At 36.1% G+C, this 17,223-nt stretch overlaps 2 protein-coding genes across 2 annotated transcripts in view; both read left to right on the top strand.

Moving 5' to 3' along the window:
* LOC134793230 (lysine-specific demethylase 5-like) overlaps positions 1-17,223 on the top strand; it is a 317,932-nt gene that overhangs the window by 231,904 nt on the left and 68,805 nt on the right. The window lies entirely within an intron of this gene.
* On the top strand, positions 3,102-16,089 carry LOC134803937 (pancreatic lipase-related protein 2-like). The gene is made up of 7 exons (XM_063776803.1): positions 3,102-3,184; positions 3,599-3,747; positions 4,045-4,296; positions 4,733-4,782; positions 10,269-10,410; positions 15,394-15,562; positions 15,972-16,089. The coding sequence occupies exons 1-7, from the start codon at positions 3,141-3,143 to the stop codon at positions 16,063-16,065; spliced, it is 900 nt and encodes a 299-aa protein (XP_063632873.1). The 5' UTR covers positions 3,102-3,140; the 3' UTR covers positions 16,066-16,089.

The raw sequence follows: 17,223 nt of genomic DNA on the forward strand, positions 1-17,223 counted from the left end.
ACATTTTGCCAGACCTAATCAAAATCCGGAAGAATGATAGTTTTCCAGTTTCCTTGTTTAAAATGAATACCACCATAAAACAAATTGATAATTGGAGGTGATTGCTATTTAATTATCAAATAAAGACATTTATTTTTAAGATTATATCATTTAAAGGGACCTAACATACAATTTATTGTACAAAACAACCTTTTAAAAATCAAGACTGATCTCTGACTAGGCGGTCCCTCCACAATGAATGGTCCTCACCAACAAATTTTATACCAAGTGTATTTGTGTTTCTTACGGTATGCTATTCTTGTCTAACACGCTACCTAATATTGGGCGCTAGAAGAGCATAACTATACTTAAATGCGTTCAATTTCGTCTCTAAATACGGCAACACCTCATTCACCACTCACTGGTGGCCGACAGTTTACTGGTTTTCGCATCGACCCGTGAATGGTGGGCCGCCAGTTTACTGCTTTTCGATCCGACCTTTAACGGGTTGACCGCCACATGAAGGGTTAAATAGGTCGGACGCATTATTTACTTTTGATTAAGTACTGATTCGGCAGTTCGCGTACAACTACAACTTGCGTGACGAAAAACTAGATAATCCGATTCAGCTAAAGATGAGCGATATTTATTTTTTAATATTAAATACGCACAAAAAAATATTTTTAATTACTGTTCTAGAAGCGAGCGGATAACACCTGTGTATATAAAATAGGTACTTTTGTAAAATATAATATTAGGTATTGTAAAAAAGCATGCCTTTCAAACTCCTTTGTAGCTTGGAATCATAAAATCAGCATTATACGTAATCTTGCCAAATTTAAAATCAATCTGACTGATGTACAACCGATGTACTTAAGCCGTGTTTTTGATGAAAATGTAAAAAGAATAATGGAGCTATTGCAGTTATAACAACAAGTGAGATACGATTTACATAATTACTTCTAAATAAATTCAAGACATTCATAAAGTACCTACACCTGATCTAATAAAAAGGAAATAGCGTCAAAAGATTATAACGACCGCTCCATGCCATTAGTTGTGCTTAAAATTTTCAGTCGCTCTTTGGTCTTGGGCGTAAGAGGCTTTTGAAGCACCGAGGCGTGTCATGTGTTTATATATAGGCGAGAGTTTTACTACATTTAATTGTAATTGTATAGGCCTATCTACTTCTTTGAAAATGGATTGTGCTATCTCTGTTTTTATATTTAGTATTGGTAAGTATTTTTAGCAAAATGCATTGCTTCCAGTTATTATTTTTGTAATCCAAAATACAAATCGAAATTAATGTCGTATAAGAAGGAGAAAATTACCAAGGTCTCCAGTGTCCAAGGCTGGAATCGAACCAGCGTCCTCCGTTTATGCGACAGAAGTCTGAATAAATAGTAATAATTAGTAATTTTAAATAGTAGTGTGTCTACTCAATAATTTATCTGTTTTTATACACAAACAAAAATGTTCTTAAAGTATTTTTTTTGTCTTTGGGATACCCAATAAAGTACTCATATTCTATCAATTTCATTTACCATGCAACGAGTAATGTAGAGTATGTGCGGAAAGAGAAGAGTCGTGGAATGTAAGGGTGCCCATACACTTCACGACTCTTTTCTTTCTGCACAGACTCTAACAGGCAAATTGACTTCAATTGTATCTAATCATCAATATTCTGTTAATTTAAGTTTATCGGCGCTTAATTTTATGAATGCATAATCAAGTACAGTCAAGTGTAAAAATATGGGTGCATATAACTTCTCAAAAATATGTCCCATGGATTTTAATTCGATGACATAAGAGCTATGGGATGGGACATATTTTTGAGTATGATGTGTGCAACCATATTATGTTTACACTTGGCTATGTATTCATAAAATTAAGCGCCTATAAACTTAGTAATGGTGCCTTTAGATTTCCTATAGTAAGTCACCGACCGACAAATGCGAAAAAATTGCGTGAGGTATACTTTTACATATGGAGGGTAGAGCTATATAGTACATTACAATACACATGTAGTGTACAACGTTTTACATCAGTACATACGGCCCTTTAAATTTTCGACATAGGCACGTATTGTCCTTAATCCCGCCCCAGGGCCGTAAAGTAGCACAATATGTACTGTAAATATACTTATGTACCATATGCACTCTTTGGGGTAGAGGTACCTCTACCATCCATACATTTACATTTTTGACAGCAGCCGAGTCGTAACCGTCACAGAAGGTGCGCTCTTATCACAATTGTCTTCCGGCGAACCATTCAACTGACACAAATTGCCAATACAATCATCATTTTTATCATGCCAACAAGCAAAGTAAACTGCATTGAAAATTTAGAAGGATTATTAAGGATTCAATTAATTATAGTGAGATCAAATACAGGTTAATTTAAGGTTTAACATAAATAGCGGGGACCCGTTATAGGGCATATTCGGTATCGTGTTGTGATTAGGAAAAAGTAGAAATAGTAAGATCCTAAGTCAAAGCACTGTATGGCTTTAGATACATACCGGGTGTGGCCTGTAACACGAGCAAATAATTAAAACATAGATTGTACTACTCAAACGGTGACACTTTTGTTCAACAACTTTTAAATATTATGAAGTATTTAGAGTTCCTATTTTTCATACTTACTTACTTACTATGTAAGGGGGAGACCTATGTAAGGGGGAGGCCTATGTAAGGGGGAGGCCTATGTTCAGCAGTGGACGTCTTATGGCTGAGATGATGATGATGACTTACTTACTTACTCCGTTGGCTCAGCGACCCAAAAAGAGACTTGGCCTCCGACCCAAGGAAGCCTATCGGTCGGAGGCCTATTTTTCATACAAAATAAATATTATCTTCAATGGACGCCATCGCCACGCCATATCATTGTGATTGACGTTGCTTGTCACGCCTTAAACATAACAAAATTCGCAATACATTGCGTCTTAGAATAAACTTAAAAGTATATTAAAAATCAAACCACAAGTTATTTTTAAAAGTTGCTGAACAAATGTTGGGCAGTATGAGGAGTACAGCCTACAGTTTAATTTTTTGCTCGTATTACAGGCCACAGGCTGTATAATTTTTGAGTTAAGTAATTAGTTTTCACCTTATTTAGTTTTCAGCTACGCAAGAGCACAACAGGGGTGCGTAACACCGCCGATGGAATGCCCGAACCAAAATATTACATTTTGGCTCTACACGAGGTAGGTAACAAACTATGAGTAAATAGATGTAATACTATACATGTCTATTATTGTGAACACGACAGCAGCGTAGGTACATCCTTAATTGAGATTCACGTAGAAAGTATTTTAGAAAAACCGGGCTAAGTTCCTAGTTGACTACCAAAGCTACAGGTAAGCATGTTATTTAAAATAAAATACCTACTGTTTCTACCATTGCTAGAAAATGGGTAGGTTTATTATTTGGTAGTGAAATTTTAATGACAAACTTTATTTGCACTATAACCTTTTAATTCCGATGTTTACTTAGTCAAAAACTCAAGACAAATAATCGTGGTAAAAAACCACCATGCAATGTTTCGACAGAACACACAACGACAAGACGACTTATAGGAAAGGTATGTCTTACTAAGAAAGACGTTGGTTCATATGCAGGGCCAACGAAGAGAAGCCGCATCAAGTACAAGCCAAGGACACAGACTCCATCAAATCGGCGCCGTGGGTCGTGGACGCTCCCATCAAGATCCTCATCCACGGGTACACAGGCCACAAAGACTATTCGCCCAGCAAGGAAATACGACCAGGTAAAAACAAGAAGGAAACCTTGTTGACTTGTCCTGTGACTATTAGGACATGTTTCTTAATCGGCCCAGAATTTGTCTATAGTACTGGAATTTAATTAATAGCTAGCTCTTACACAAATTCTATGCATCAATTTATATCTATTATTTGTTAAGTGTCACGGTACTTTAAAATGAAACCATAAAGATTTAAAGGATTGTACAAATAAAATCTAGAACCTTTCCAATTTAAGATTTACCTATTTGATATCATGTCTGAATATCTTGCTTACATCGCTCTAACTATTCCCCTAAACTCAGCCTACATGAAATGCTGCAACTACAACGTCATCAGCGTCGACTACAACCCCATCGCGCGCGAGCCGTGCTACTTCCAGGCCGCACGGAACACGGAACTGGTCGGCAAGTGCACAGCCCAACTCATCGACCAACTGGTGACCCAACACGGCTTCGATTTGAAGAAGTTCCACATCATCGGTTTTAGTCTTGGAGGACAAACGGCTGGATTGACTGCAAACTTTTTGACAAGTGGGAAGTTGGAAAGGATATCAGGTAAGTGAACCTACCTCACAGCAACACGACACAGAACTGGTGGGCAAGTGCACGGCCCAACTCATCAACCAGGTTTCCGAGCACGGATTCAATTTAAGGAAATTTCATGTGAACGTCATTAGCTTCAGTCTTGAAGGACAGACTGCTGGGTGAATTAAAAAAAATCTGACCAGTGGGAAATTGCAAATAATATCAGGTGAGATCTATTTTCGAACAATACGGAATACAGTTCTGAGCGCCAAAGTGCACTGGCCAACTTTATTGTCAACAACTCTAATCTTACCAAACTAATACATATTTAATTGCTATTGCATATTGAACTAACAAAGTGGTCTCAAATTATTTTACTCACTCATCCAAAAAATGTTAACATCCTGGGCAATACCACGTACCTATAAGGAATTATTATTTATTTTATCATAATGCATTTTTGCAGCCCTTGATCCAGCCATGCCCTTGTTTGTCACCGAAGATAAGAATAAGAAGGTAACGTATACACTAAAGTATAGGATTCAATTTATGATGCAAAATGGAGACGCATCAGCTTTAATTTAGTACGAAAATCAAACCAAAAATTTGGTTTAACCTCGTGAATAACATGGGGATGTTATTTGTATATTACGTACGTACCTAGTCAATCATACATATAAAGTAAAAATTTGTATGTTAGTAAGTCAGTAAAATACCCAAAATATGGTAATTTCTCTTCTGACTCATTTAATGGGTGTTAAGAGCCAACAGGAGTGGTCATTCCTCCATACAAACGTAGTCCTCGTTTTCCTCCGTGGTTTTTGAAGCTAGAGCAATGATTTTTTCAACACAGATTAATATTGTCAATATCTGTGTCGGACCGTTTTGCTTTTTTTGTTATTTTTGTTTTTTAAGGCGCTAGAGCCCTTCAAAAACGGCCAAAATGGCCTAATAGACTATGCCGCAATGAGAGCCGTGGTATTCAAAACTGATATCAATTAGCCAAAAAAGCAAAACGGTCCGACACAGATAATTTCATAATCATTTAGATTTCCAAATTTGGTTACGATTGGTTAAGTTTTGGGGGAGGAAAAAGAGGACTACGAAACCTCGATTTTTGTCATTTTTACGCAGGATTTTTCGCCTCAGCTGCAGTTGTCCCTATCGCACTAATTTTAGGGGCGGAGTCAAGTTTCTAAATACGTACACAGCCAGAAAAGTGATGGGCAATAGTCGACATTTAATGTCGATAATCTAGTGATGTAAGAAGTTATCGATAAACCGTCTTGTGTGAAAATATCTAGATCCTAAGATACAAGGGGTTTTGGGTTGAGAGTAGGGAACACATTTTTGTAGTTATGATATACAATCTATTATGAACTTTTTGATTCTAATATTTCAAATTAGAAATCAAAATCAAAAATATTTTATTGCATGGTTAAAATGGGTTAACAAAATTTTTAGGTACCTACAGGCACGCTTCGTAATTGTCGAGCAATTTAGGGTCCTAGCTGAATTGGTTGTTCCATACTTACTCGTGCTCTATGGAATGTCCAATTTAGCTAGAACCCTAAATGGCTCAACAATCACGGAGCGTGACAGTACTAATGATTCATGTTCTGTATATCCTGCCCTACAATGGCGTTAATATTTGGTTGTCATGACTATACTTCGTTTTTAAGCATTATTGAAAAAAAAAATAGTAAATACTAATATTAACCACTAAGTACATAACTATTACAAAAAAAGCTAAATAATTATACGATTGCATGCTTAAAAAAGACACGTCACCTTCACTCTAATGCTAAACAAACGAAGAATAAGAACTAACAGCGATAAGACCGCCTGTTGCTACCTTTATCTACATTGTAAATCGGTTTTAGGGTTCCGTACCCAAAGGGTAAAACACGGGACCCTATTACTAAGATTCCGCTGTCCGTCCGTCCGTCTGTCACCAGGCTGTATCTCACGAACCGTGATAGCTAGACAGTTGAAATTTTCACAGATGATTTATTTCTGTTGCCGCTATAACAACAAATACTAAAAACAGGATAAAATAAAAATTTTAGTGGGGCCTCCCATACAACAAACGTGATTTTTGACCGAAGTTAAGCAACGTCGGGCGGGGTCAGTACTTGGATGGGTGACCGTTTTTATAAATAATGGTACGGAACCCTTCGTGTGCGAGTCCGACTTGCATTCGCCGGTTTTTTTTAAATTTGTCTTTATGTTTGTGGTGTAATAAAGAATATATTAGAGTCAGACCAAGAAAAGTCTACAGCAATTTTGATAGCACACGCAGTGCAAGTGTTATTTATATGTCATAATTTCATAGAAGCGACGTTTGAAATAATACTTGCACTGCGTGTTCTATCAAAATCGCTATAGATTTTTCTTGGCCTAACTCTACTTTAAATTACAAAGTAAGGCCTAAATTATAAAATAAGGCCCATCAATGTTTTTTTTTTGTGTTTATTAAACTTGATATTTTGTCTATAGTATTAGCGGACATGGCCTCAAAATTTAAACCCGCTTAAGAATCGGGCCTTATTTCGTGCATTATATACAATACTACCCATTTTTGTGTAGTCATTATTTATACTATAGAAGCATTGTTTGAGTAGCCAATTATTTAAACAGTATTTTTTTAAAGGGCAACGGTGGCAATATTTTAAGGTCTGGATAATAAGATACAGATCTTAATAAGGATATCAATGTAAGTGAATGTTACCATGACTACCAAACAAACAAATGTGATAGAATTTGCCAGCTGGCATTGTAACATTCAGACAGTTACCTATGTACCTAATCTGAAATATGAATAAATTAGTAATATTTTAAACAGGAAAGTAAACCGAATTTTGGCCTTTTGCTGGACACAATCACAATAATAATTTGTTTTACAAGAGGGCAAAGTTTATCGCCACCGGTTGATGCATTTGCAGCACCAATGGTAGAAAATGCAAGCTCATCATCAACTGCATAATCGACGTTTGATATGACTATTGAATCCGAGCTTTTTAATCATGAATCATGATAAAACAAAATTTTAGAAGGTCGCAGAATAGTGGATTTAAAATATTTATTTTCTGTGATCTCAAATATCAGGCACGATCATACAAATTGTACATTTGCTGATCTTGCCTTTGTCATTGAAAGACGTAAGGGTTTACACAGAGAATATATACTTAAGTGTAATATGTGCAAAAAAAAGGAAACGATACACTCTGAAGACCCAAAAAGAAAATGTTAGTAAATACTGCTCCTCCCCATGGTTACTTGGTTCCTTATTCAACCTACCTGAAATTAAACGAGTAGGTTAGTAAATTATATCATTTTACATTATAAAGTTAAATGTTTAGGTATCTCAATCACTTACTCACTGGTGGACATGGACGCAAAATTTTTGCCCATCTACTTATACTATCTTATAAAAAATGAAATTTTGAAAGTTAGCACGCTTAAAGTTCGTTTTTAGGGTTCCGTACCCCAAAAGGAAAAAACGGAACCCTTATAGGATCACTCGTGCGTCTGTCTGACGTCCGTCTGTCACAGCCTATTTTCTCGGAAACTACTGGACCAATTAAGTTGAAATTTGGTACACATATGTAAATTAGTGACCTAAAGATGGAAATGTTTTTTTTTATAATTTTAAAATACATAGGTTCGAAGTTATTTAAGAAAACAGCCAAAAAATTACCATTCACCCCCTTTTATCTCCGAAACTACTGGGTCTAAAATATTGAAAAATACACAAAATAGTTCTTTACCTATAGATGACAGGAAAACCTATTAGAAATGTGCAGTCAAGCGTGAGTCGGACTTATGTACGGGACCCTAGTTTTTGCATTAAGGTAACAGATTTTGACATGTCTTATTAAAAATTACCATTGAAAAATAAGTCATAGCAAATGTGTTAGAATTATAAATCATATTAATCATATTAATGAGCAAGAGCACCCTAAACCGGCGAGCGTGTATGAGGAATGTTATGAATGTGAAGGAAGCGAAAGTGGTATGTCAGGATCGTAGCAAGTGGAAATCCGTGGTCTCTGCCTACCCCTCCGGGAAATAGGCGTGATTGTATGTATGTATGTATTAATCATATACTTTTTTATATTCTTTTGCTTTCATAAGTAATATAAACTAATTTTTGAAAGCGTTTTTCAATAATTATTAATAAAAAGACACGTCATGATTGTTTACCTTCTTTCTAATGCTAAAAAATAACGAACTATAATAACCGGGCCTTATTTGGTACAGAACCTTGATTTGATAGGTACATCGGATATTCTGGGCCCCTGAGCTTGTTACGTAAAGGACAAAATGGTGACATGTGGTTAGAGCTGATACTGTTAAACTAGTGGTTCTGTGCGCTAAGTATAAAAAATAAGCTTCAGCGAACTCATTAAGCCTAGAAAAAACCCTACACCCTACTGCCACTTAAGTCAGTCTTGAGTCTTTGAATCAATTTCCGTAGTAGTACTAGTACTACTAAGGTACTAGGAGGTAATAAGGCCTATAGTAGGTATAATAAGGCCTACCTGAAAAATAATGTTCTTACAACAGTGATGTAACCGTGTTAGTTATTTGAGTAACATATATGTAAAGTGATACAATTAAAAGCTAACAGCAAACCAGTACATAAATTATATCTTATGTACTTCTTATGAATTACACTCTTATAAAGGTTTCGGCTAATTACGCTTAATTACTTGAATAAAGGTAGATGAATTGCGTGCGGTCCAATAGGTAACCACAACTCACGGAGTCCAAAACAATAAGCTGATCAGCAAAGTCAAGTAAACAAAGCCAAGTCACAGTAGTAGAAAGATTATCGAGTTCCGTAAACGTAAGCCGGGTCAAAAAATTCAATCGCAACACAGTAAGTAATAAGTGAACGCCTCGTGGCAGTAACGCACGAAAAATAACATTGCAAATAGGCCTGATGACAAATTTTGAAAACCCTTTTAATATCGTCGGTACACTTGTATTAGTTCCGAAAAACACTATATTTCAGTTATACTCATAAGATTTAACATAGATAATTGCATTTTATTATAGCTAGTTTAAACTTCGCGCGAAAACGCCTCGCATGCCATTTGTGACGTCATTATTTAGTTGGTGGTAGGGTGGTAGATATTGTTTACATACTTACAGTTACGAATTTCCCTTGAATCCGAATGATATTGTTAATTCAGCACCATATATTACGATTAGGGATGATAAATACATTACAAAAATTTATCACAATAACTCATTTTACACAAAAACTCTCACACGGTTGCAGTTTAAGATGAATTATTTAGATACATGTACATTTTGAGTGAAAATCACCGAACGCCGGTTTTACTTTTTAATTTTTCATTTTTTCTAGTTACGACAGCCAACATGGCAATGATAGTTCCATTCAGCCAAATAATTAAAAATGTTTGTTGTTGAAATATCGTATTATTTAGCATTTTATTTAAGTAATAACAAATAGATATCTACTTTATATCGTGTAATAATATTTTTTGGACGTAATAAATGTTTAGTGGCGAAATAACATTTTTTTTTGCACCTTTCGAACTCTTTGGTGCCCACGTATAGATTTCGGTCAATGAGGTTGTCTATGTTGCTCTAAGAAATATGTTATGGATTGATGACGTCACTGTTTGGAACGTTTCTGATTGGCGTTTCAGTAAAAATGGCCGATTGGAGAATTTTGCACTTTTATTTTATTGAATATATTAATAATCCTTCAGTTTATACTGAGATTGGGCCATTTTTTAGAATCATATTAACATATATGTTTCGTTGAAACCATTATTTCCATGATTCTTTGTTACTTGCAACAGGCCTATTGTCGGCAATGAGGCGCGCGCGGGTGCAAGCGTACGCATCTGTGTGCGTGCATTACACACACAAATACAGTCTCTCACGCCCCGTCAGAGCGACGGGTATATTCAGCTTGAAATCTCAAAATTGACTTTTAGCTCAGCTCCCGTTTCGTCTTAAAGGTGGACTCCGGTGACGCTAAGTACGTGGACTGTCTGCACACCAACTCGCTGGAGAAGGGGAAGCTGGAGTCCTGCGGCGTGTCCGACTGGTTCCCCAACGGAGGGCTCACACAGCCCGGTTGCTTGCCTACGAAGGAACAAAGTAATTATTATTTGACAGATGAAGTTATAAATATTTTTGATGACAAATGCCATTCACAATGACGCAGGGTTTATTATTGCCCATAAAAAATAAAGTTTATACCCTATCCTATCAGTTAAGCGAGTCCTCAAAACCGTAGTCACAGTATCCATAAAATCCATATATTGCATAGGTACTGCAATTTATTTGCTGCTCATTATTATTCCAGTAATTGCGATGATAAATTTCAATGATTGTGAAGGCAGCTATAGTGTAAACAACGTTATTTGCGGTATTTGACACATTATGACTGACGTATATAGAGATGTAACTAACGCAAATCGATTGTCACAGCAAGCGATTACGATTGGATGGCACGTAGACTGAGGTATCGAATTGTGACGTATAATGAATTTTTATTTGAGATTTAAATAAAGCTAGAATTATATGGTTTTCCCGCAAGCTACCGGTTGGTCGGTGTATTTAATACACCGACCGAGTAGGTCGCACCCATTGTCAAAATTGAAACTAACTGGGGATCTATTTTAAAGTTTATTTATGTTATTACTGTGTCAAATTTGTTGTCTGTTAAGTGACGATAAATATATCCATATTTACAGTTAATTATCCACCTTTTCCTTATTTTTATTAAAAGAAAAATGAAAAATTCATATCGATTTACTTAGACGACTACCGATTCATAACGGTGGTGTCCGGCCAACCCTAAAATTAAAAAAAAAAAGACGTAGAACGTAAACGTTCGCAGTGCAGTTGTTTTCCTTTGTGATTTCGATGTGCAAAACATTTTACGTAGTATTGCTGTTGTGAGTGACAGACGGGGCATTTCATATGAAGCGGACAGGAAAAAAAAAGTGAGGTTCCCGAATTTGTTTATATTTGGTTTAGTTCTTCTTCTAGTAGGTATAAAACCGGACGCCAAATATTTTTTATATATGACGTTTATTTTAAAAATTATGAGGTTTTCAAAAATTTCCGTAATTGAAATTCCGATTTTTTGAAACTCGAATATCGAATAATTAAAAATATAACTTATTATTAAACCAAGCGTTTTGTATAGAAGTTTTAATGATCTTTTTAGCGAAGAAATCAATTTTGAAAAATAAAAAATAAATAATGGTTAAAACCGGAAGTAAACTTTTCGAAACCATTTTTCGAAAACTTTGACCAGTTTTTTTTTATTTTTTTTCATCTCAAAATATAGCCCTAAGTATGTACAAAATACACTAGATTTTGTAGAATGGGATCTCCATTGGTTAAGACAATAGGTCAATAAATGTACATACGTGTCGCCCTGAGTGCGACGTACCGTACTGGTATATAGCAGCTGTTAGGCGATATATGAAGTTAAGATGTCTGCCATCTTTTAGCAGTGAGAAGAACTAGTTACGTATGCAAGAAAGAGATGGCAGTATGACGCCACGCCATTTTGATTTTCCGTTATTGTTTTAGTTGTTACTGTGACCTTGCTGTGAATTGTGCACATTTTACGACACTTAACAATTTAATTATGGCTCCGTACGGATATCGATGTAATAATCCGTTTCGTTTAGTAAATCATCGAAAGACTAAAAATTTAAGAAAAGTTTCTATGTGCTTAGTGCAAAAGTGGGGCTGTCCACCAAATGTGTATGTGTGTGCATCTTGTAGGAAACGACTTTTAAATGAATCACCTCCAGTGCCAGTGCCTCCAGTAGCTAATGAAAACGTTGTGCAATGCAGTCAAACATCGAGTGAATTTTCGCAGAACAACCAAGATGAACCTTTTATTCCTGAAGACAAATTCAAACATAATTCCACTCAAACTGATACAAACATAGAAAGTGAAGAAATTTTACAGCAATTAAAGGAGAAATTTAATGATCCGTCGACGTCTATTTCCATGAAAACTATGATTTTGACAGTAGCACCAAAATCGTGGACAGAGAATAAACTAGCGGAAGAGTTTGGAACATCTAGGCGACAGGCAAGAAAAGCAAAACTACTTGTAGACAAGTTCGGTATATTTTGGTCTCCCAACCCGCGTGGTAGCAGCCGTAAACTGTCAGCTGAGGTCGAAAATATGGTAAAATGTTTTTATCTCCGAGAAGACATTTTGGTGTTACTGTCAAAATCATAGTTTTCATGGAAATAAACGTCGACGGTTCATTAAATTTCTCCTTTAATTGCTGTAAAATTTCTTCACTTTCTATGTATGTATCAGTTTGAGTGGAATTATGTTTGAATTTGTCTTCAGGAATAAAAGGTTCATCTTGGTTGATCTGCGAAAATTCACTCGATGTTTGACTGCATTGCACAACGTTTTCATTAGCTACTGATGGAGGCACTGGCACTGGAGGTGATTCATTTAAAAGTCGTTTCCTACAAGATGCACACACATACACATTTGGTGGACAGCCCCACTTTTGCAATAAGCACATAGAAACTTTTCTTAAATTTTTAGTCTTTCGATGATTTACTAAACGAAACGGATTATTACATCGATATCCGTACGGAGCCATAATTAAATTGTTAAGTGTCGTAAAATGTGCACAATTCACAGCAAGGTCACAGTAACAACTAAAACAATAACGGAAAATCAAAATGGCGTGGCGTCATACTGCCATCTCTTTCTTGCATACGTAACTAGTTCTTCTCACTGCTAAAAGATGGCAGACGTCTTAACTTCATATATCGCCTAACAGCTGCTATATAATACCAGTACGGTACGTCGCACTCAGGGCGACACGTATGTACATTTATTGACCTATTGTCTTAACCAATGGAGATCCCATTCTACAACTTCTAGTGTATTTTGTACATACTTAGGGCTATATTTTGAGATGAAAAAAAATAAAAAAAAACTGGTCAAAGTTTTCGAAAAATGGTTTCGAAAAGTTTACTTCCGGTTTTAACCATTATTTATTTTTTATTTTTCAAAATTGATTTCTTCGCTGAAAAGATCATTAAAAATTCTATACAAAACGCTTGGTTTAATAATAAGTTATATATTTTAATTATTCGATATTCGAGTTTCAAAAAATCGGAATTTCAATTACGGTAATTTTTGAAAAGCTCATAATTTTTAAAATAAACGTCATATATAAAAAATATTTGGCGTCCGGTTTTATACCTACTAGAAGAAGAACTAAACCAAATATAAACAAATTCGGGAACCTCACTTTTTTTTTCCTGTCCGCTTCATATGAAATGCCCCAGACGTCAAATACCGTAAATAACGTTGTTTACACTATAGAATAGTTTTGTTGTAGTTCGCGCGCGAGTTTATAGTTGCACGCCCTCGCAGAAAACGCCTGTAGATTTTATATGAGCAGTTCAACGAAACCGATATTTGTCGGTCAACGCTAGTTTGTTTAAAAAAAGCGGCCAAGTGCGAGTCGGACTCGCCCATGAATGGTTCCGTAGCAGCAAGTAACATAATAAAATTGCGGTTTACGATTTATGACGTATTAAAAAAAACCGGGCAAGTGCGAGTCGGACTCGCGCACGAAGGGTTCCGTACCATTATGCAAAAAAAAAAAACGAAAAAAACAAGCAAAAAAAACGGTCAACCATCCAAGTACTGACCACTCCCGACGTTGCTTAACTTTGGTCAAAAATCACGTTTGTTGTATGGGAGCCCCATTTAAATCTTTATTTTATTCTGTTTTTAGTATTTGTTGTTATAGCGGCAACAGAAATACATCATCTGTGAAAATTTCAACTGTTCGTGCTCAGTATCAGCGTGCTAGCTATCACGGTTCGTGAGATACAGCCTGGTGACAGACAGACGGACGGACGGACGGACAGCGAAGTCTTAGTAATAGGGTCCCGTTTTACCCTTTGGGTACGGAACCCTAAAAAACTACTTACTAGATCTCTTTCAAACCAATTTTCGGTGGAAGTTTGCATGGTAATGTACATCATATATTTTTTTTAGTTTTATCATTCTCTTATTTTAGAAGTTACAGGGGGGGGGGGGACACATTTTACCACTTTGGAAGTGTCTCTCGCGAAAATTTTGAGTTTCAGTTCTAAGTATGGGGAACCCCCAAAATTTATTGTTTTTTTTTTCTATTTTTGTGTGAAAATTTTAATTCGGTTCACAGAATACATCTACTTACCAAGTTTAAACAGTATAGTTCTTATAGTTACGGAAAAAAGTGGCTGTGATATACGGACGGATAGACAGACAGACAGACATGACGAATCCATAAGGGTTCCGTTTTTTTCCATTTGGCTACGGAACCCTAAAAATTATCCTTATCCTCCCCAGCCATACAAGAAAATAATCCAAAATTTTCAAGTGAAATTTGAACCTATAATTTAGGAAATAGAGTTGATGTTGTTTTGTTCTAAAATTAAACTAAACAAATGCAACTCTTTTTCAATATAAGTACTACCTATAGGGGCTATAGGTAGAACCGTGAGCCTTAGGAGGTTAGGAGCATTATAGGTACCTTGGTCTCCTAGTATTATCAGATACAACATTAGCGTTTGCGGAGAGATAGAAGAGCGGGAGCCAAAGTCTTGCGAAGACTGAGCGAGAGCTGTTTGTTCTACTCTATAGGTCACATTTCTACCGATTCTAATAAAATATTGTAAGCAGATTTTGGCTCAATTTGCAAGTTTCCTGGCAAATACCAGGTAGTAAACTAAACAAAGTTTACTTATTTGAGAATACAATTGTGAGTACTAATTTCTCCAATCTCTCGTTTGCTGAAAAAGTAATCTTTGGTTCTAACTTTTATCGGCTTTTACTTCTACTACTAAAGAGGTAGGTATATTTTTTTTTCAAGTACGTAAGTAAGTATAAATTAAGTACCAATTGTGTACTAAATTCTTAAATAATTAAAAATGCCAAAACGTAGTGTGGGGTTGCCAGAGAGGATGACGTGAATGTAGTGGTCGATTCACCACTAGTATAAAAAGCAAAATGAATTTTCGTTTTGGTCACTCTGTATGCTAGTAGCCAATAACCAACTACGAACTCTAATTAAATTCCAGCTAAATCAGGCTGCGATCACGCTAGAGCTCCGGCGTATTACGCGGAATCCATAACCACCGAGGTCGGCTTCTACGGTACCAAGTGCCACTCGTGGTTCTCCTACATGATCGGGTGGTGCAGCGGGCGGTCTGATGACGACGAGCTATATGGAGAATGGATGTCATTAAAGTAAATATTATATGGCTTCTACCGTACCAAGTACCACGACTCATGTGTTATCGATATTGATACCAAGCTACCACTGCACCTTATAAAACAAAGACACCCGCCGCGTCTGTCTGTTTGTATGTATGTATGTTTGCGATAAACTCAAAAACTACTGAACGGATTTGCATGCAGTTTTCATTTATCAACAGAGTGATTTTTGAGGAAGGTTTAGTTGTATAATTTGTTAAGGTTTTATGTAACCCGTGCGAAGCAGAGGCGGGTCGCTAGTTCCAATAATGACAAAAAAGTGACTCCTCCTTCTCATTCTGGCAAACTTATTCAAGGGACCGTTATAAGTAGGTAGATTTGTCGAGGTTAAAAATTGTATTTGGTTGCTTTTCGTTCTTTTGTCAATGCATTTTTTTTCCAGCGCTTCGGGTCTTTACTTCTTCGTGACCAACTCCGAGTCACCGTACGCCCGTGGCCGCAACAAGAGAGATTCCAGAAGTATTTTCAACCGATAGCATTTGTAAAATATGTTTAGAAGCTTCAGCCTGATTTATTGTTACTAAATTAAATTAAATAAGCCTCTAATCCATATATAAGAGGCACTTGTAAATACAGATTCGATATTTAGTTTGTGGATGTACATTGTTTATAGAATGTCTCTTAATGTGGTGTGCCTGTCGGCATAGGCCTCTTCCAACTCTCTCCAATGCTGTCTATCCAAGGCAATTCTAGTCCAGTGGGGTCCTAAAGTAAGCTGGATGTCATCTTCCCATCTGGTTACTTGTTTTCCGGTGTTGCGCTTACAGCCGAGTGGGTACCAGTGTGTCACTTGTTTGCTCCATTTTTCCCTATTGTCTCGCAGCATGTGACCACATGCCACATGGTCACATGTTACTAAATACTGAAATGTATAATTGTAGATGTAAATAAGTACCTATAACATTTCACCCTAAAAATAAATGAAGTAACAATTAAGAGCACATACTTAAATAAAAATATAAGTAAGTATATAATTATATTTTAGTGTGTATTTTCTGTGGGTATCCCACTTTGTTAAAGATGGTTTGGCATGCGAGCGAACGGTAAGACCACGATCCACGATACAAATATAAAAAATCACAATTGTATCGTAAATAACTATTATGCAACAGAAGAGTTGTAATAGCACACAAGAAAAAAAAATTGCTTATGGTTTCGAAGATTAAGGATATTAACACTTGATCGTATTGTGAAATAACTATAGGTATCACCTAAAACCTTTGACTACGATAGAGGAGAAAATTTTGTCCTCTGTCGTAGTCAAAGGCAATGTACTCTAAGCATCTATTTCGCCAATTTCCTCAACTTTTAGATAAGTACTTACAAAAATACCAAATTGGATTGGATTCTCCATGATTATGACACAGGTGTCCCTGTGCCCCTTAAGCGAGTACCATAGACTCGTAATAAATAGGACCTTAAATTTTCTAATAATAAGCAAAATACGAGGTTAATGTTCGTATTGTTTGTACCTACCAGAAAAAAATATTTCCATGTGAATGAATAGATAGACTGTTGCTGCCCAGTGCTGCAAATATAAGGAAAAAATCGTCCAAACCACTTATAAGCGTATATAGGCAGTACATTATTCCATTCAAGAGCGTGCTGTACTTTCACTTGACATTTCCCTTTTA

This window comes from Cydia splendana, chromosome 1 (genome assembly GCF_910591565.1).
Source record: "Cydia splendana chromosome 1, ilCydSple1.2, whole genome shotgun sequence".
Classification (NCBI taxonomy): Eukaryota; Metazoa; Arthropoda; class Insecta; order Lepidoptera; family Tortricidae; genus Cydia; species Cydia splendana.